General features: G+C 41.7%; 3 protein-coding genes across 4 annotated transcripts in view; 1 reads left to right on the forward strand and 2 right to left on the reverse strand.

The window, feature by feature from the left end:
- The window catches only part of KAT14 (lysine acetyltransferase 14), a 35,114-nt gene extending 31,199 nt beyond the window's left edge, over nucleotides 1-3,915 (reverse strand). The window contains exons 1-2 of the mRNA XM_025469213.3: nucleotides 3,657-3,915; nucleotides 1,580-1,698 (exon numbers count right to left, since the gene is read on the reverse strand). Of these exons, the coding sequence (XP_025324998.1) occupies nucleotides 1,580-1,698; nucleotides 3,657-3,915 (378 nt within the window). The remainder of the gene's footprint in view (nucleotides 1-1,579; nucleotides 1,699-3,656) is intronic.
- On the reverse strand, nucleotides 3,223-7,560 carry LOC112673533 (protein PET117 homolog, mitochondrial). The gene is made up of 2 exons (XM_025469214.3): nucleotides 7,331-7,560; nucleotides 3,223-4,369 (listed from the first exon to the last, which is right to left on the reverse strand). The coding sequence occupies exons 1-2, from the start codon at nucleotides 7,424-7,426 to the stop codon at nucleotides 4,220-4,222; spliced, it is 246 nt and encodes an 81-aa protein (XP_025324999.1). The 5' UTR covers nucleotides 7,427-7,560; the 3' UTR covers nucleotides 3,223-4,219.
- A 24-nt stretch (nucleotides 7,561-7,584) lies between these two features.
- Nucleotides 7,585-20,810, forward strand: part of OVOL2 (ovo like zinc finger 2) — a 78,094-nt gene continuing 64,868 nt past the window's right edge. For both annotated transcript variants that reach the window (XM_049100481.1, XM_049100482.1), the window contains exon 1: nucleotides 7,585-9,333. The gene's annotated coding sequence lies outside the window, so the exon portion shown is untranslated. The remainder of the gene's footprint in view (nucleotides 9,334-20,810) is intronic.

The raw sequence follows: 20,810 nt of genomic DNA on the forward strand, positions 1-20,810 counted from the left end.
GAAGCTACTTGCAGATCAAAAGCAAATGGGCCATGGGTATATGCCTCAGAATAATCTGTTAATATCAATCTGACCTTGCCTAGAAATATCCCATGTACATGATGGGAAAAACATCACATTTATAAAATTTGAGACTATATCCTCAGTACAAACTCCACTTGCATATTTTCAACTAAGTCAAAAAATCCTCCCTAAATTCACCCCTGACAGATTTCATTAGCACATCTCCCAGTGAAGCACTGATAATTGAGATAACAGTCAAAGCTGCTACAGCAACTGCAGTTTATAAGGAATATCTTAAGTGGCTAAGATCATTTCATCTAATCTCTCTTCCTCATTACCCTGTTTATTTCCTTCATGGCAAAAAAAAGTGCTATGGGTAATTAACGTGTTTGTCTGCTTATTGTCTAAAATAAATGCTTAGAAGGCCAGCTACCTAGCTGCTTCGCTCAGCACAGCAGTTTCCAGGCCTAAGCAGCACTGGGTTTGTTGTAGGCACTATTTGTTAAAGTGAATAAACATAAATACTGAGAAAGTAACATATAATTCGTTCATTTTTAGAACTTACTGTTGACATTGGTACCCTGTTATAGACATAGTAATTTAAGAAAAAAAAAAAATTTAAGGCAATCTGGGGATCACAAAAAAGCTATCGTTCAGGCTATAGTTGGGTTGGATTAGGGTGCCGGTACTAGAGATGGTTAAAAGGTGGACAAAGGTATACCTCAAACAAAAAATATTCAAGGATATCAGAAAGGGAGACAGAACATGAGAGACTCCTAACTCTGGGAAACGAACTAGGGGTGGCGAAAGGGGAGGTGGGCAGGGGGTGGGGATGACTGGGTGACGGGCACTGAGGGGGGCACTTGATGGGATGAGCACTGGGTGTTATTCTATATGTAGGCAAATTGAACACCAATAAAAAATAAATTAAAAAAAAAATATATATATATATATATTCAAGGGCAGCCTGGGTGGCTCAGCGGTTTAGTGCTGCCTTCAGCCCAGAGCATGATCCTGGAGACCCAAGATTCAGTCCCACGTCGGGCTCCCTGCATGAAGCCTGCTTCTCCCTCTGCCTGTGTCTCTGCCTCTCTGTCTCTCATGAATAAGTAAAATCTTAAAAAAAAAAAAAAAAAAAAACAACACGCATGTCTGAGTTTAAATACAGAAAATCTGGATTTATGTCAGTTTCTGCAATTGAGCCATATTATACCTCCCAAAACTATTTCTAATGTGGCAATTTTATATTTTTTAAACGGTTTTATTGTTCTAAACATGGCTGCCAGAAACATATGGACCTCCTTTTCAATTCCAATATGAAATTCTGTGTCTGAGGTTTTCAAGAATCTCAAACCTAATTCACTAAGTTAGCATTGAGTATTTTTACAAAGAAGTCCTTTCTCCATGTATTTGAAGTGTCTAACTTCATTACACTGTCATTGTGAAATAAACAGCTCAACGACCCCAAAACAGCTCAAGAGCCTAGAAGTAAGCTCCTCATTCTCTGAATATTCATTCCACTAAATTCTTTGGGGGATCGAATTCATAAATTTGAGGGGAAAAGCTTTCTACTCACTTGCTGCCACGTGAGCTTCAGCCTTTCATACTGCTCCTTGCCATCTTCCGAGCAATCAGAACAAGTGAACCTAAAAAAATTATCACCCTTAAGGTAACTGAGCTGTTCCCTCAGCTGACCTAGGAGAAAAACAAAAAGGCACATCATAGGTTTATCTACAGCAGTATTTATCAGTTTATCAACCAGATTTTCCACACTTTCCACGTTTTTCTTCTTTTTCAGCCAACCCATGATAGCAGGATAAGAACAGGGAAGGCAGAAGAAAAGATTTTTATTTTTCTAACATAGTGTATGCCTGTTGAGATCGTGGTTCCCTAATTTTAAGGAGAAAGATACTGGAAAAGCAAGTTTTTATTGCTGTCATTGGATTTTCCAACTGTTAACATTCCTGACTCCCATGGATGTCTTTATACATTCTTTCAAGCAGTATCTGAGTTCCCACTGCATGGCAGGCACTGGTGCAGGAACTGGAATACGAAAGCCTGCTCTTGGCATTTTATAAATTCTAAGGGCCACAGATGAGAAAATAGGTCCTCAGAATAGCACAATGGTTCTCCATCCTCACTGTGCATCAGAATCACCCAGGGAGTGTTTTTTTGTTTTGTTTTGTTTTTAAGTGCCTGGGCCTATCCCACACAGAATGAATCAATCTCTGAAAGAGGAGTCTGAGTCTCTGAATTTTTTGTTCCCCAGGTGATGCTGATGCTCTGGGAGACAGGGTAACCTCTGGAACAGAATGTGGTGTGGGCTTAGGGAAACGAGAGGGCACACAGAAGGGAGACCCAAACCATGCTGGGAAGATGGTAGAGCTAGAAAAAGTGGGGTCTACAGGAAACCTGAAGGATGACTAGAATTGGCCAGGTGAAGAGGGGTGCCTGTGTGTATGGCAGGGAGGCCACAGGGGCTGGAGAGACACATATTCCAGAGAAGAAATTAAGAGATGCTAAGATCTTAGGATAAGAAAAGAGTTGTTTGTGGAGAATTAAAAGCTTACTCTAATACAAAGTTCTGGTTGTGTGGGGAAAGGACACCACACAGAGAAGCTGAAGAAGTTAGCAGGGAGACAACTGTGAAGGACAGTTTAAAATACATCCTTAGAGGACAAGGGGAATGTCACTGAGATCTTCAGGCAGGTGCATGAATCAATAATCAGAAACTGCTCAGAAACAAACACTAGCTAATGCATAGCAAGTTCTAGAAGGTTTCCTATGACAATGTTAATTTATTATTAGTAACTTAATCTGAATAGTTAAATTCATGTTAGACACATTTCCACGTACCAGAAAATTACCCCCTTCACATCAACATGTGTATACATGTGTGTATGTATATGTGTATGTATATGTACATACATATACATACATACACACACATACATACACAGAAATTTCTCTGACCAGTTACAAACTATTACACAAAGAATTCTTCTGGTACATATGTCTTTACTAGTCTCTGCCTAATGGGAAAATCCTGTTTTGGTAAGACTCATGATGGCTGGCAAAGCATGCTCCTTGAGAGCCAAGAAGCTGACAGATGCAAAGATTAAGCTGAAAGAGTGTGGTATCAGGGGAATGTGTGTGCATGTATCTCTTGCCAGCAGATCGAGGAGGCCGGCAAGTGGAAAACAAGAATGGTCCCAGAAAAAGAGCACAAAATACTTTTAATCAGCTAACTCTGATTTCAGCATTTAACAATAGTTTTCCATGGGAGTTAAATATTACCAGAGTAACTTGAACTTTAATTCTATACTGGGCCTATTATTTGGTCCCAAATCCATAACATGATCTTGTTAGAACAATGTGGCTAATTCTTTAAATAACGCAGAATTTCCAATTTTCTGATTTTTATTGGATTGCCATCAAAAATGTTAATTTAACATGAGGTTGATAGTAATTTTTATTAATACAAATGTTATCTACGTTTTATATAAATCTGTCATTAGCCAACTAAACTGATGATAAATATAATAATTATCTTTTTATTTAGGTCCATTTTACATTCATGTTTTGTTCACAGGTTAAAAAAACAAACCTTCACATAGTAATTGACAAATCAAAGGAATTAAGAAGCTCCTTACTGGCCGGTATCCATTTTTGGCACTTGTCACAGAAGTAGGACAGCTGCTCCTCCATCCACGACACATCTCCTTCATCACTGTTGAGGGAATCCCCACTCTGATCATGAGACAAGTCCACTGAAGCCTGGTCCTCCGATTCCACGATCAGGAGAGTCTCCCCCTCCACCTCCCCCTCCTCCAGCCCTTCTGAGGTAGATGTTCTGGTGGCTTCATCATCATGCCGGCTTATCAAACTACTCAGGTGGATGTTACTATCCATCCCTTCCTCTCACAGGTTCCAAGGTGCTTTTCACTAATAATCCTAAACTCTAGACACCAAGCTTACAAAGAGGCTTCTATCAGGATCACACAAACTGACAGAAATTCTTCAGAAGAGTGTCTGCCTGATTTACTGACTTTTAAAGCAATAATTTAGAATATATGATCCACTGTCCTTTTCTTTGGCCAAGCTTGAAAGGACTGTGACCAAAGCAAACTTGGAAGACCTCACTAAGCTATTCTCCATCCACAGTGGCACAACCACACTCAACACTGTCCCATTAATATGTGACATTCATTTCAAGTCATGTTTTTTGAGATCCTTTTGCCAATAACATCTTCTCTCTTTCTGCTTCAAGTTGCTCAGTCAAAATAATCTGTTCTCCCAAAAGACGAATGTTTTCTTTTTTCCGATTTTGTCTCTCAATGTCTCTGATCACTCCATCGTGAAGCCTCTAAAAACGTAAGAAACAGATTTTAGTAACACCCTAAACAGGTGGTTCCCATCCTTGTGCCATTCAATCGGAATAACAGTGCTACCAAAAACCACTAAAACTTTCAGACTCCAAATGCCCAATTACTATTTCAACTTTCTGTATAAATATAAAATGTAATAAACCATCAGATTAATTTGGTAGTGTGTTCCACCAGTAGAAATGATTTCTTACATTTTAAGAAATTCCTGAACTGGACATTCAGTATAGAATTTAATGGGAAATAACATTAATTTAAAAAGAAAAAAACTGCTCCTGTGTTGAACTTTAAAAGTTTAATTGGTATTCTAGGTTTTAAAAGACTTGGTGAGATTTACTATAGTAACTGTATGAACTACTTTCCTGTCATCAATTATTGTAGCTGAATAATAAAACATCAAAGAAAGAAAAAGAAAAGATTACAGAAACTTAAATAGTCAGGATACAAGAAAGGAAAGATCTTGGCTTCTTCTAGTGTGTAAAGAGAAGTAGTAAAAAATTATACAGAATTACTATCCAATTATATAACCGAGAGAGATGGAAAAAAATACAATGCTACTGGCAGAGGAAAAAATAAAGACCCATCAGTGATACTTTGATAAGCACTAAAGACTGGTAAAAAAATTCCAGAACATGGACCTAGCGCCTAAGGTGAGACTTTTCAAAGCAAAAATCCAGTCATTACTAATAACTACCATTTTATAGTCTTTTAGGTCACAAACTGATGTCTTTAACAGTGGCCTTGTGAGGTAGAATTAATGAGAGTGGGGTCCAGGGCCTGGGTTTTCGTTTTTTTGTTTTAAATTATTAGGTCTATTTAAAAAACTCACAGAATACCTACTTGCCAGACCTCCTTCAGACCTAGAGGTTCATTCATTATTACGGAGGAGTTGGGGAATTTAAGCGTGCTGGAACAGACAACACAACCAAAAATCAACTTTCTGGAACACCGCTCCTTGGCTAGATGTGCAAAGACATTTGCCTCCTCCCTCTCCAGTTCTTGGGTCCTGTGTTCCTTATACCATGACACACCCACCCACACACCCCACCCTGCCCCCCAAAGCGCAGGCCATCCGCTGGAATCATTCTTTCCATACCTGCCTCTGAGATCCTACCCTTCCTTTCTCAGACTCCAGCATATAGCTTAGGAACCTGCTTTCCTGCCACCATTTGCTATCTTCCTCCAAGTTTTAATATACGCTGATTGCCTGTGACTTCCCCTTAACGGCCTTACTAACCACCAAGAAGACCTCTTCACCATTACTCATGTACTACTCGTTTCACAGGGTTCCCGTAAGGATCAATGTCGGTGCCTGGTACGTAGTAGGCAGTCAAAAAAAATGAGAGAAAACTATGGTCATTATTTTATTTCTTGTTTCCTTGAACCTTCCAACACACCCACCATGTCAATCATCTGTTTTACTCCTTCCCAGGCAGGCTAGAGAGAAAGTCCACAGTGAATGAATGACCAGACGTAAAATAAACACAGGTTGTTCTGGTCAATCGTTTCTTCATCTGACTTCCAAATATCTTAATCTTTCTGTTCTTCCACTCTCTAGCATAGTGATACTCAACTCTGGCTGCATGTCAGAATTCTCTAGGTAGCTTTTAAAACATACCTAAGCCTCCCCCCCATTCCATCTCCAAGAGATTCTGATTTAAAAGATCTGGAGAAGGTTATGTTGTAAAAACTTCCCAGGAACATGAGATGCACAGCTAGTTCAGAACCAAGGTCTCACCCACGCTACCCACACTCTTTGAAAATTCCTGCCTTCTCTGACCTCAGCGCTACATTGGACACACCATTCTCTGCTCCATCTCAAATTTCTTTTGATAACCCTCATTTCCTTTCACTTCTTAGAAGAGGACTCTCCTGCCTCTACTCCAAAAGCTACCCCCCTAGAAGTCATACTTTATTCCCAAATCTCTAACCTCTTTCATGCTGTCGTCATTCACCTCAATATCCCCTCCCCAAAGTTCTTACACCATCACACCTTTCTCGGATTTCCAGACTTCGGAGGAGGACAAAGACCTCTTCTGCTTCATCTCTGTATACTAAGCACACTGACCAGCTCGATGCAAGAAAAGACCGTTTACTAGTGATTCACCCCGTTCATTACTTTCACCCCGGGCGAACTCGGCTCAACCCTAACAGACGCGCTGGCCTAGGTGCCTGTGCCCAGCCAGCGTTCAGCTCTGCTGTGAATCACTTACAGACTCAGGAAGGCCGGTCCTTATCTTTGTTTCCCCACGTGCCTAGTGTGGTGCCCGACACACAGAGATCGGTCATTACACATCTGCCAGCCAGAGTAAAGAAAATATGACCTGAGAGACACAGAATGGACGGGCGGTCTACCCATCAGGAGGCCACGGCTATTTCCAGAAGGAAGGGCACGGAAAAAAGAAAGTACGGAGGCTGGCATCTCTAGTTCCCAGAACAGGATTTCCATCGCAAACTGCTCCTTAAAACACCGAGGGCGGGGGGGGGGGGGGGGGGGGGGGGCGGGAATCCACCAAATTACCTTGGGCAAAGGCACGGAAAGTGGATGCGGGAAGCCTCGTTAATCCTGGGATAAAATCTCACTGGCACGGAAACACATTAGGATGGCGCCTCAACCTCGGGGCTGGGGCTGGGGCTGGGGCTGCGGCTGGGGCGAAGCCGACCCCCGGCTGAGGGAACCCACGCAAACCCCTTCCCCGCCGCGACTCCGCAGCGGCCCGGGGGAGACGCCGCAGATGCGCGCCGCTGCAGGCTGGCGGGGGGCGCCGGGGCTCCGGGCGCGGGCCAGGACGCGGCGGCCCGGCCGCGGGGGCGAGAGCGCGGGAGGGAGAGACGAAGAGCGGCGGAGAAGCACGCGGAGACAGACCCGAGGGCCCGAGGCCGCCGCCGCCGCCGCCGCCGCCCCGCGCGGGCCCCGGAAGAGGCGGTCACGTGACACCGACCTGCCGGTCCAGCCGCTGCTTCAGATGCACGCCGGCCACGGTGGCCGCCGTCAGCACCACCGAGAGGCCCAGCACCGCCTTCGAGCTCCTCGACATCCCCGCGCCCGCCGCTGCGGCCTCCTCCTCCCCGCCGGGGGCCCGGGGCCGCGGCCGAGCTAGTCTCCGCGGGTGCGGGTCAGGCTCGACCGCTCGAGCGCAGAGCCCCGGCCGCCCGGTGCGCCGCCGACGTGCCAGGCGCGAGCAATCGAGAGCCGAGCGGCGTCTGCTCCGCGGAAAGCGTGCCTGCGGGCGCGGGCCTGGGACCCGACGGAGAGCCGCTCCCCGCCCCCCTGCCCCGCCTCCTCCGAGCGCGACGCGGACCCGCGGGGCCTTCGCTCCACAGCAGCCTCGTTGCCCCTTTGGCGGGGCTGGTGCCACCGGAGGATGTAGTTTTTGCTTGAAGATTCGTAACAAAACGTCGTAGGAACGGCCACCTGATTTCCTCCTGGTGCTGTGCGCTGGCGGATCAGTCTCTGATCTTCCTTGAAACCTTCCTTAAAAGCCTAAAGAGCATCCGAACGGCCACGGCGCGTGTGATCTTCAGGAGGTCGCCCGTCCACCTTCGCTGCCTCAGCCCTGCGCCGGCAGGACGGGGCTCCCGATTCCCACGTTTCTCGGAAAATGAATGAATGAATGATAGGGTGCGCCATTTTCACTTTTCCTTGTGGTAGAAAGAAGTGTGGCTTTCCAGAAGCTGTGAAGTACCTGGCAGCGCAGGCAATGGAGTGTTGGAGTTAGTGGAATACTCCCGCTGGGGTCCACACGCAGCAGGCTGCTTCCTGTGGAAACAACCGTGGACGGCGTTGAGGGCCGGGGCTCGCTTAGCATCACCCGGGGCTTCTCGGTCGCTCACTGCTGCGGGGCTTCGCTATTCCAGTTTCTGTTATTTCAGCGTAAATGGCACGAGGGGATTATCACTTTTAAGAACTGTAATGAAACAAAAAAATGTAAATACTCTTTTCAAATCACATTTCGTCCATGTCATTTTTCTCAGCCAGAGAAAGATGTACCATTGAATTGGAAACCTGGGTTCCTGCCTTAATGGACTATGGAACGGGAAGCGCTTTAATTCAAGTATATTTGTATACTTTCCAAATAGAAGAAAAAAACAAAACAAACTGCATTAGACTGCTTTTTACTTGTGATGGACTCCAGATATTTTTCTCTGTAAGCCAGTGAGCCTTCAGCAGACAGACCTACATGGCCTTAGAATTTGTCAGAATTAGATGGCCTTCCGTTCTATCGTGACTGATTTTTCAATTTGTCTTCTTGAAGTGTAGTTTTATTCTACTTTTAAAAATCATTTATATGTTAACAGTGTCAAAACGTGGATTATCTGTTTAATTATTTATGAACCTCAGCAGGATATTTTGTGTGGTCATTGTCACATAAATGACTGGTATGTGAGAAAATGACTGCAGACTCCTATATCCAAAAATCACAACAAAAAAAGACAGGAAAAGTAGGCAAGTAGCAGTAGTTATGGACTCCATGTTTGTGCCCCCTGCTGAGACTCTTAGGTTGAAATCCTAACCCCCTAGTGGGGTGGTATAGGAGATGGGGCTTTTGGGAGGTAGTTAGGTTTAGATAAGGTCATAAAGGTAGAGCCCGCAGAATGGATTAATGTCCTTATAAGAAGAGCAAGAGACTAGAGCTTGCTCTCCACCACATGAAGACATAGCGAGAAGATGGCCATCCGTAAACCAGGAAGGGCCCTCCCTGGAACCCACCCAGGCTGGCACCCTGATCTCAGACTTCCCAGCCTCCATAACGACAATTTTCTGTTGTTTAAGCTATGCAGTCTTCGGTATTTTTGTTACAGCAACCCAAGCTAAAACAGCAATGAACTGTTCCCCAAGGTCAAGTGTGGGTGTGGAATCCTGCTCCAGAGTCACATCTAACATACAAGATTCAAGACCCAGTTTTCTGTCAGAACCTTCTAGCAACTCTCCTCCAGGAGCCAGGTACTTAGTGGTCTTGAATTCCTTGCTTTCTTTTTCTCAGTGGTAAACTAGATGGAAGAGTCCTGCTTAACCATCAGAGAATCTCAGCAAGAGGTGCTCCTGAAATAATCACAGAGGTAAGGAGGGGCAGAGCTCCTACGACAAGTGAGAGGGCGTAAAATTGAGACCCACGGACCCACTGGGAGGGTTAAAGAAAATCACTTCGTAACGTTGAAGGACACTTAGGACATCAGTGTGCTGTGTGCATTTCAAAGCTGTTTATCCCTTTCTCAGCATCTCCATTCCCCCCATTCTACTCTCTCTTCTGTGACTTTGACTTTTGTAGGTTCTACATAGAAGTGAGATCAGATGGTATTTGTCTTTCTGTGTCTGGCTTATTTCACTTAGCATAATACCCTCCAGGTTCATCCATGTTGTTGAAAATGGATTCCGCCCCCCAAAAAAAGAAAAGAAAAAAAGAAAATGGATTTCCCTCTTTTTCGTGGCAGAATAATATTCCTGTGTGTGTGTGAGAGAGAGAGAGAGAATGACATACTCCTTATCCATTCATCTGTCAGTGGTCACAGTGTTAACATATCTTGGCTATTTTGAGTAATGTTGCAACTAACATGGGAGTACAGATAGCTCCTCAAAATCCTGATTTTATTTCCTATGGATGTATACCCCAGAAGTGCAACTGCTGAATCAAATGGTAGTTCTATTTTTAATTTCTCGAGGAATCTGCATACTGTTTTTCATAATGGCTGTACCACTTTATATTCCTACCAACAGTGTACAAGGGTTCCCTTTACTCCACATCCTCACCATTGCCAATACTTGTGACTTCTTGTCTTTCTGATGACAGCCACTCTAACAGGTGTAAGGTGATACCTCTTTGTGGTTATAATTTGTGTTTTCCTGACAATTAGTGATGTCGAGAACCTTGTCATCTACCTATTGGCCGTTTCAGTTATAAGACAAATGAGTTCTAGGGACCTTAAAGTACAGCATGCTGACTATAGTGAATAACACTGTGTTGTATACTTGAAATTTCCTTAGAGAGTAGTTCTTAAGTGTTCTCACCACACACCAAAAAGATAACCATGTGAAGTCATGGGTGTATTAAAGAGCTTGAGGCTAGCCCCGGTGGCGCAGCGGTTTCACCACCTGCAGCCTGGGGTGTGATCCTGGAGACCCGGGATCGAGTCCCACATCGGGCTCCCTGCATGGAGCCTGCTTCTCCCTCTGCCTGTGTCTCTGCCTCTCTCTCTCTGTGTCTATGAATAAATAAATAAAATCTTAAAAAAAAAAAAAGTTTGATTGCAGTAATTGTTTCATAATGTATAGGTATATCAAATCATCACATTGTATACTGTAAATATAAACTATTTTTATTTGTGAATTATGCCTCAATAAAGTTAGGAAGAAAATAAATTGTAGGAAAATTTTAGAATTTAAAATTTTTAAGCACCAAGGTGAAAAAATATATTATGTATACATGAAAAGAAAAGAAGTATTGATACATGCTGCAACATAGATGAACTTTGAAGCGTTGAAAACAGTATGCTAAGTAAAAGAAACATAAAAGACCAGGTATTGTATGATTCCATTTATAGGAAAGTGTCCAAATCTGTAGACATAAAGCAGATTACTGTTTGCCAAAGGCTGGGGGATTTGGGAGATAGAGAGTGTGACTGCAAATGAGTTTCCTATTGGGGATAATAATTATGTTCTAGAATTAGATCATGATGATGGGTGCACAACTCTGACTCTACTAAAACCCCTGAATTGGGCACCTTAAAAGAGTAAATTCTATGGCACATTAATTATTTCACTGAAGCTGTTCAAGTAAGTGAAAAAAGCTGTTTTTAAGTATCAACTCATTTCATCTTCACAACAACTCTACAAAATAGGTGCTGTTTGCGTTCCTGTTTTACAGATGAGGAAACTGAGGCACAGAGCGGTACATAAAGCACCCAGAATCCACAGCCAGAAAGTTACAGAGCAACCTAATTGGTTTTTAATTTTATTTTCGAAGACATAAAAGATTAAATGTGCCTGGTTTAAAGTTTAAAACAGAGAACATATATCTTCTGTCAATAGATACAAGGAGAACACGTGTGTCTAGAATCTTCCAATCCTGTATTTTAGCTACTTAAAAAATAGGAGGAGAGAGCTAGGCTGGAGAGGGGGGAGAGGAAAGAGAGAGGAAGACCGGACTAGGCACCTGATGGGAGAGGGGGCAGAGAGAGAGAATGGAAGAGAACAGGGAAACTGACAGGAACTCTCCGTGGTTCTGGGACAATAGCATTCGCCTCCCTGGGATGTTCACTGGAAAATGGACTTCTGAGAAATGTGCCCCATTCATGTAGCCCCTTGGAGTTCTGTTTTTGGGTCTTCTACTCCTCCCTTTGATAAGAGAGCCTTGCAGCATCCAACAGAATATTGTTCTCAGAAGATGGACACTGTGAGCACGGCTCTGCAGGAATAAACGGTGGGGGTGGAGGGGGTGGGAAGCAGGGATTCTGGCTTCACTCAGGGGACAATCCTTTACCTTTGGGGCCTCAGTTTCCTCCTCTGTACTGTGGTGACAATGATATATCTGCTACCTCCATGGCTTTCTGACCGAGACAGTGAATTAGTATCATGGCTGCACCAAAGACAGGCATGTGGCCATAATGCAAGTTGGGGCATTCCTGCTAGGGAGCCTGAAGATGGGAACCCCTCGGCCCTGGAGGGAGGGGGCGGGCTCCTGTCACTACTACTGCTGAGAGTGGCCCCGAATCCTTGCCTCATATATTTGGGCAATATCTCTTTGTTTGTAGCTGAGTGGGCCTTTCGGTGACATCTTAGCTGGGGTGGCAGGGAGGGCTCCCACCCAGCTTGCCCAAACTATGCATTAGTTTCATCATTTCCAAATACTTGGTGTGACTGAGTTCCTTTGGATTCAAAATCCCGTCCCATTATCAGAAAAAAAAAAAAAAAAAAAAAGTTAACATTACCGTTGTTAATGGAAGAAAAGAGCTATTAGAGCCTTTATTTATTTATTTATAGCCTTTAAATATAATTTCGACTGCTGTAAATTTGTAAATCGTTGTTAAAAAAATAATGACTTTAACTGACATTACCACATGTTGGCAAAGACCTGGAACGGCTGGAACGCTCTGTACTCCTGTGGGTTGGAAGCACTTCAACTATCTCTGCTGGAGCTGAACAGATGTGAACGCCATGACCCAGCATCTTCATCCCCAGATATAGGCTCAACGGAACCGCATACACATGTGCACCAAAAGACAGGGGCACAAGCATATCTGTATAAATTACACTTCCAGAAGTCTGCATGGTGGTTACCCTCCTGGGAGGGCAGAGGGAGTATCTGCTGTGAGAAGCATGTGTGGGGCTTCTGGGATGCTGATATCATTCTTTAAAAAAAAAAAAAAAGATTTTATTTATTTATTTATTTATTTATTTATTTATTTATTTATTCATGAGAGACACAGAGGGAAAGAGGCATAGACACAGGCAGAGGGAGAAGCAGGCTCCCTGCGGGGAGCCCAATGCAGGACTCAATCCCGGAATCCCAGGATCATGACCTGAGCCAAAGGCAGATGCTAAACTACTGAGCCACTCAGGTGCCCCGGTATCATTCTGTTTCTTCATCTGCTTGTGGTACTGGGAGTTCATGAAAATTAATCAAGTGGCACATAGATTTTACTATATGACCTACTTCTATACAAGTCTTACATAAAAGTACGAAATGATAGAAAAAAATGGCTTTATGTCTTATCATCGTTGCTTCTTGTGCCAAGGAACTTTTTTTCTCGTAACTATCAAGAACAGAAAAGATTATCATTTAAAATGTCTTAATCAGGATTTATGTGCAGACGTTTTTTCATTTCCTTATTTTTATTTTTTTAAGGCTTATTTATTTTTTAGTAATCTCTACACCCAACATGGGGCTTGAGTTCATGACCCTGAGATCAAGAGTCACACACCCTCTTCTGACTGAGCCAGCCAGCCACCCCTCTGTGCAGGTTTAAACATAAAAATTGGTATAAAAACGACACAGAGAAACAAGCTATAGTTTCATTTAAAAACAACAACAAAAAAATAAAAATAAAAATAAAAACAACAACAACAACACAGAGTTGTTATCAGGAAATTTTACATGGATTCAATATTTAAATCTGCCCCAACATTTTGTTTTCATTTTTCTTCTCATAGAATACCATAGATTTTTTTGTTTTTATTTTTATAAGAATATATATAAAGACTATGTAAATAATTATTATCTGTGAGGTTGCATTTAAGAGTCCCATGCTCTACAAACTGAGCTAGCCAGGCTCCCTTCCATGAAGCTCTGTTTAGAATTATCCAAGCTCCCTCAAGTTGATCCCAGTGCGCTATGCAAATATCCCTTTTTTATGTATATCAGGATGGGACAAAGATTTGGAAACATGGCTAGTTTAGTACAGTTTGTTTCGTGGACCAGAATGTCTGAACCTCATGTCTCTGCCTTTCTTCTAGTGTCCTGGTATCCTGAGCTCACATGAGCTCCCACCTCTCACAACTTTCGACTGACCCAGATATGACCAGAGTGACCACTGCTCTCTATTCCTCTCACCATAGAAGGACAACGGTGCTCCATTCACAATTCCTGTCCCTTCAATGTTAGTTTTGATTGAAAAAAGGGGGCTAGTGATGATATTAAAACAGGAAGCCTCAGAAGTATATCTGCTCAAACTCAGGTGTACTGGAGCCTGTGGGTTTCAGGATACTCTACCCTCGCTGGGTTTTCAACCCTTGACATCCCTTTGAGATTGATTGCTTGCATGATAATTCTTCCTATGTAAAATCACTGGGAGACACAACAACTGCCATCAGAGTGAGCTTGATTTCTAACACAAAAATATAAATCTGACCTCCTTAAAGACCTCTCACTGGCTCTGCATTCCTAGGGGATGAAGCCCCACACTGCCTTCTACCCTCCCCTCTGGCCTCTTCTAAGAAAGAGGGGGCATCAAAAAGAAGTATAGTTGCAAATCAGGGGGTTGGAGAAGAACCAAGAAATGCAAACAAAGTTGGGGAGGGGAGTACAATCATCTCCCTATATTTGAACAATGTGGTCACATAATGCTTGTTCCACCTTAATTCATACAAGGGCGAGATTTGAAAAAAAAAAAAAAATGCCTTCACCACTCAGTGTGTAATTTGGCTCGTGTTTTGTGGGCTTGAATCGGTGCCAGGTCTTTGCAGCTATTATGGGAAAGCCAGGTTTCCAAGTCACTTCTGTTTTAGGGACTATTAATCATCAGTCCTCTAGTGGGAAGTGTTCACAGGAAGACATAGGTATAAAGTGGGATAGATGGGTGGGCACAAATGTAACATGCGAGGCTGGACACCTAAGGCAATGAATGAGAAGGTTGTATGGGGCAGGGCTCTGATAGAGAAAGGAGGCAGCCAGGGGCTGATTTGTTTAGGAAGAAGGTGGAGGCTGTCAGCTGAATTGGTACCAGCATCTGATTTTGGGGTCAATGTTCCAGTCTCAGCACCAAATGACTGTAGAAACATCACATCACATGATACCCCATAAAGCACCCTTAGAACTATTTAAAAAGCAAACGTGGAGTCCTGCCTCGAGTATGGCCCTGTAGTGGGCTTTAACAGGCAGTGTTTATAATAGGGCCCGATCTTCTTCAGATTTAACTTCTAAAGTCAGCCCTCAGCATGGAAAGCATGGAAAGCAAAAATCACCATTGAAAGTGCCCTTGAAAATCCCTTAGGAGGGAATATGTTGGAGACAATAGACTTCATTTCAATAAGCCCAACCCAGTGTTTCCTCTAGCACTGAAACTGATTGCTGTGAATTCAGTAAAGGAGCTGTTTTAATTTATTTGGAATTCTGTGTAGGAGATTTGTCTCTTCTCTCCCATTTAGTAACATATTCAATCATTTATTTATATCAGTATGGATTCACACACATATTTATTTTACACTTTGAGCCATAACGCAGCATCACCTTATCTTGTGGCTCAAATTATTCCAGTTTTGACCACTGAGAGCTCCTTCAGCTGGCTCCTGTACTCGTGACACATCCCTACCAATGTGGGTTTTCCTTTTTTTTACACTTGCTTACTTTCTGGCACAAGATGCTCCAGCATTGGGCAGCCCGGGTGGCTCAGGGGTTTAGCGCTGCCTTCAGCCCAGGGCGGGATCCTGGAGACCTGGGATGGAGTCCCACGTCGGGCTCCCTGCATGGAGCCTGCTTCTCCCTCTGCCTGTGTCTCTGTCTCTCTCTCTCTCTGTGTCTCTCATGAATAAATAAATAAAATATTTTTTAAAAAAGATGCTCCAGAATCATTTGTTGAAAAGACTCCCCTTTCCCCCAATTTCACCCAGCATCATTTGTTATGAATTATTATTAAAATTCACACCCTTATTAAAAATTGACCATACATGTGAGGGGTTACTCCTGGGGTCTCTATTCCATCCCATTGGTCTGTATGTCTGTCTTAATGCCAGACGGAACAATACTGTTTTGTTACTGTAGGTTTATAAGTTTTGAAATCAAATCTGAATCCTCCAACTTTGATATTTTTCAAGATTGCTTTGGCAATTTGTGGTCCCTTGAGATTGCATAGGGATATTAGAACTGGCTTTTCTATTTCTGCAAGGAGTACCAGTTGGATTTTGGTAAGGATTGCATAGGATCTGTAAATCACGTAGGGGAATATTGTCACCATCAGTGCTAAGTCTTTCAATTCATCAGGAAATCTTTTTCCATTGGTTTATCTCTTTCTGTAATTTGAGGGGGGGGTAATGTTTTGCATTTCCAATGTACAAGTCTTTCTTCTCCTTTGTTAAATTCATTCCTAAGTATTTTATTACTTTTGATGCTGTTTTAAACAGAATTGTTTTCTTAATTCCTTTCTTGGATTGTTCATTTTTCATGTATAGAATTGCAGCGAGCAGTGCCCAGGTGACCCATTCAGTTAAGCGTTCGACTAAGCGTTCGACTCCTGCTTTTGGCTCAGGTCATGAACTTGGGATCTTGAGATCAAGCCCTGCATGGGGCTCTGTGCTCAGTGGGGAGTCTGCTTGAGACTCCCTTCCTCTCCCTCTGCCCCTCCCCCACACTCATGCTTTCTCTCTCTCTCAAATAAATAAATTTTTTTTAAAAATGCACATGATTTTTTTTTAAATTTGTATTTATTTATGATAGTCACACAGAGAGAGAGAGAGAGAGGCAGAGACATAGGCAGAGGGAGAAGCAGGCTTCATGCTCCGGGAGCCCGACGTGGGATTCGATCCCGGGTCTCCAGGATCGCGCCCTGGGCCAAAGGCAGGCACCAAACTGCTGCGCCACCCAGGGATCCCTAAAAATGCACATGATTTTTTACATTGATCTTGTATCTGCGACTTTGCAGAATTTATTAGCTCTGTTTTATTGTGTATAACTTCTACAGAAGGGTCTGCATATAAAAGTACGTTATATGTGAATAGAAATCATTTCACTTCTTCCTTTCCAATGTAGGTGACTTTTCTTGTTCTTGCCTGGTTGCCCTGGCTAGGACTTCAGTATTATGTTGAGTAGAAGTGGCAAAAAGGCATCCTTGTCTTGTCCTGGATCTTAGGGGAAAACTTTTAGTCTTTTACCATTGCGGGTGATGTTAGCTATTGGTTTTTCATACATGGCCTTTATCTTGTTGAGGAAGCTTCCTTCCGTTCCTAGTTTATTAAGTGTGGTTTTCTTTTTTTATTAAAAAGTGTGTTAAATTTTGTCAAATTTTTTTTTGTATCAACTGACATAATCATGTGGGTTCCTCCTCCATTCTATTAATGTGATGTGTTATACTGATTGATTTTCGTGTATTGAACCAGGCTTGCATTCCAGAAATAAATCCTACTTGGTCAAGATGGATAATCTTTTTTTAATATGTTGCTGAATTTGGTTTGCTGGTATGTTTTCTTTAACATATCCAACTTTTTATTTGCATGGCTAAGTATCATTTGTACTCAGTTTGCTAGTATTTTATTGGGGATTTTTGCATCAATTTTCATCAGGGATATTGGTCTGTAAATTTCTTTTCTTTTCTTTTTTTCTTTTTACGCCTGTAAATTTCTTTTCTTATAGTGTCTTTGCTTTTGGTATCAGGGTAACACTGGTCTCATAGAATGAGTGAGATAGTATTCCCTCTTCTTCAATTTTTAAAAGAGTCGGGGAAGGATTAGTGTTCATTCTTTAAATATCTGGTAAAATTCATCAGTGAAGTCATCTGACCCAGGACCTTACTTTGTTGGGAGTTTTTGATTAGTGGTTCAATCTCAATAATATAGATATATTCAGATTTTCTATTTCTTCATGATTTAGTTTTGTTAGATTGTTTCCAGAAATTTGTCCATTTCCTCTAGGTTATCCTGTCTACTGGCATATAAACATTCATAATATTCTCTTACAATCATTTTTATATCCACAAAATTTGTAATAATGTCCACACTTCCATTTATGATTCTGATGATTTGAGTCTTTTATATCCTTTCTTCCCAGTCAATTGAACTAAAAGTTTGTTTAGGGGCTCCTGTCCAGCTCAGGTGGTGGAGCATGCAACTCTCAACTCAGGGTTGTAAGTTTAAGCCCCACATTGAGGGTAGAGATTACTTAAAATAAAATAGATATTTTTATTTATTTATTTTTTAAGATTTATTTATTTATGATAGACATAGAGAGAGAGAGAGGCAGAGACACAGGAGGAGGGAGAAGCAGGCTCCATGCCGGGAGCCCGAACGTGGGACTCGATCCCGGGGCTCCAGGATCATGCCCTGGGCCAAAGGCAGGCGCCAAACCGCTGGGCCACTCAGAGATCCCCTAGATATTTTTTAAAGTTTGTTTACTTCATTGATTTTTTTTGAAGAAATTTTAGTTTTAGTGGTTTTTTTTCCTGTTTCTTTCTATTGTTTTTCTATTCTCTATTTCATTTCTATCTCTGCTTTAATCTTTATTATTTTCTTCTTTCTGCTAGATTTGAGTTTAATTTGCTCTCCTTTTCAGTGTAGGTTAGGTTATTGATCTGAGATATGTGTTCTTTTTCAATGTATGCGTTTATCACTATAAATTTCCCTCTTAGCACTGCTTTCACTGAATCCCATACATTTTGGTATGTTGTGTCTTTGTTTTCATTTGTCTCAAGGTATTTTCTAATTTTCCTTGTCATTATTCCTTTGATCCATTGTTTATATAAAAGCACGCTGTTTATTTTTTCTTTTTTCAAGTTTTTCTTTAAATTCCAGTTAATTAACATACAGTGTAATGTTAGTTTCAGGTGTGGAATTTAATGTAAAAGCATGATGATTAATTTGCAATTATTTCTGACTTTTCCAGTTTTCCTTCTGTCATTGATTTCTTGGGTCATTACATCATGATCAGAAAAGATACTTCAATTTTAATCCTTTAAGATTCATTAAGACTTGTTTTTCAGCCTAACATATGGTCTTTCTGGAAAGTGTTCAGGAAGTCAGTTGAGAAAAATGTATATGCTATTGTTGGGAGGAGTGTTCTATATATGTTTGTTTAATGGCGTTGTTAAAGTCCTCTATTTCCTTATTGAGTGTCTATTACTATTGAAAGTAGTATGTGGAAGTCTTCTACTATTATTATAGAAATGTCTATTTCTCCCTGCAATTCTGCCAATGTTTCCTTCTATTTTGATGTTCTAATGTTTGATGTACATATGTTTATAATTGTTATATCCTTTTGGTGAATTGGCCCTTTTATCAACATATTATGTCCTTCTTTGTCTCTTATAACAGTTTTTTTTTAAGATTTTATTTATTTATTCATGAGAGACACAGAGCACGAGAGAGAGAGAGGCAGAGACACAGGCAGAGGGAGAAGCAGGCTCCATTCAGGGAGCCTGACACGGGACTCGATCCTGGGTCTCCAGGATCACAACCTGGGCTGAAGGCGGTGCTAAACCGCTGAGCCACCCCGGCTGCCCTATTCTGCATCTTTAAATCAAAAGTGAGTCTGTTGTAGATAGCATATAGTTTGATCATGTTTTAAATTCATTCTGCTAATCTATGCCTTTTGATTGGAGAGTTTAATCTGTTTCATTTAAAGTAATTATTGATAAGGGGTACCTGGCTGGTTCAGTTGGTAAAATATGTGACTCTTGATCTCAGGGTTGCAAGTTTGACCCTCATGTTGGGTGTGGAGAGTACTTAAAAATAAGATCTTTTTTTTTTTTTTTTTTAAGATTTTATTTATTTATTCATGTGAAACATAGAGAGACAAAGACATAGGCAGAGGGAGAAGCAGGCTCCCTGGAAGGAGCCTGATGCAGGACTCAATTCCAGGATCCTAGGATCACAGCCTGAGCCAAAGGCAGATGCTCAACCACTCAGCCACCCAGGTGCCCCCCAAAATAAAGTCTTTAAAAAATGAATTACTGATAAAGAATGACTTCTGCCATTTTGCTATTCATTTTCTGTAGGTCTTATAACCTTTTTGTCCTTCATTTCTTCCATTACTACTTTCTTTTGTGTTTAGTTAATTTTTTATGTCCTTCTCATTTACTTTGATGTATATTCTATAGATATTTTTTGTGATACCCTGGGGATTACATACAACATCTTATAGTTATTATTATTTAATTGGAATTGATACCACTTACCCCAATTACACACAAAAATTCTATTCCTGGGATCCCTGGGTGGCGCAGCGGTTTGGCGCCTGCCTTTGGCCCAGGGCGCGATCCTAGAGACCCGGGATCGAATCCCACATCGGGCTCCCGGTGCATGGAGCCTGCTTCTCCCTCTGCCTGTGTCTCTACCTCTCTCTCTCTCACTGTGTGCCTATCATAAATAAATAAATAAATAAAAAATAAAAAAAAAATTCTATTCCTATAAAGCTTTATTCTTCTTTATGTTCTTATGCCTTAATGTCACAAATTACATCTTTATGTAATTTTGTGCACTCTAACATAATTATTTTTATGCGTTTGTCTTTTAAGTCCTGCAGGAAATAAAAAGTGGAGTTACATGAGATTCTGGGTGGCTCAGCGGTTGAGCATATGTCTTCAGCTCAGGGCACGATTCTGGGGTCTGGGATCAAGTCCCACATCGGGCTCCCCCCAGGGAGCCTGCTTCTCCCTCTTCCTATGTCTCTGCCTCTCTCTCTCTCTGTGTCTCTCATGAATAAATAAATAAAACCTTAAAAAAAAGTGGAGTTACAGTGTTGCAATTATAAAATGTAAAATGTTAAAGTTTAATATATTATAAAATATGAAATACTATCATGATATGGATTTTATTTTTATTTATGTATTTACCTTTACCATAAAACTTTCTCACCATTGAGAAGGTGTTTTTGCTTGATAGAATATTTGGTTCGTTGCTGAAAATCTTCTGTTGGTTTCTAGAGCTCCTATAATGTTTATTCAGACAACATTTGATTGTTTTCTCAATGTTTCTGTAGGTAAATGAGATTCCTTGAAGTAGGG

Source organism: Canis lupus, chromosome 24 (genome assembly GCF_003254725.2).
Source record: "Canis lupus dingo isolate Sandy chromosome 24, ASM325472v2, whole genome shotgun sequence".
In the NCBI taxonomy this organism is placed as follows: domain Eukaryota; kingdom Metazoa; phylum Chordata; class Mammalia; order Carnivora; family Canidae; genus Canis; species Canis lupus.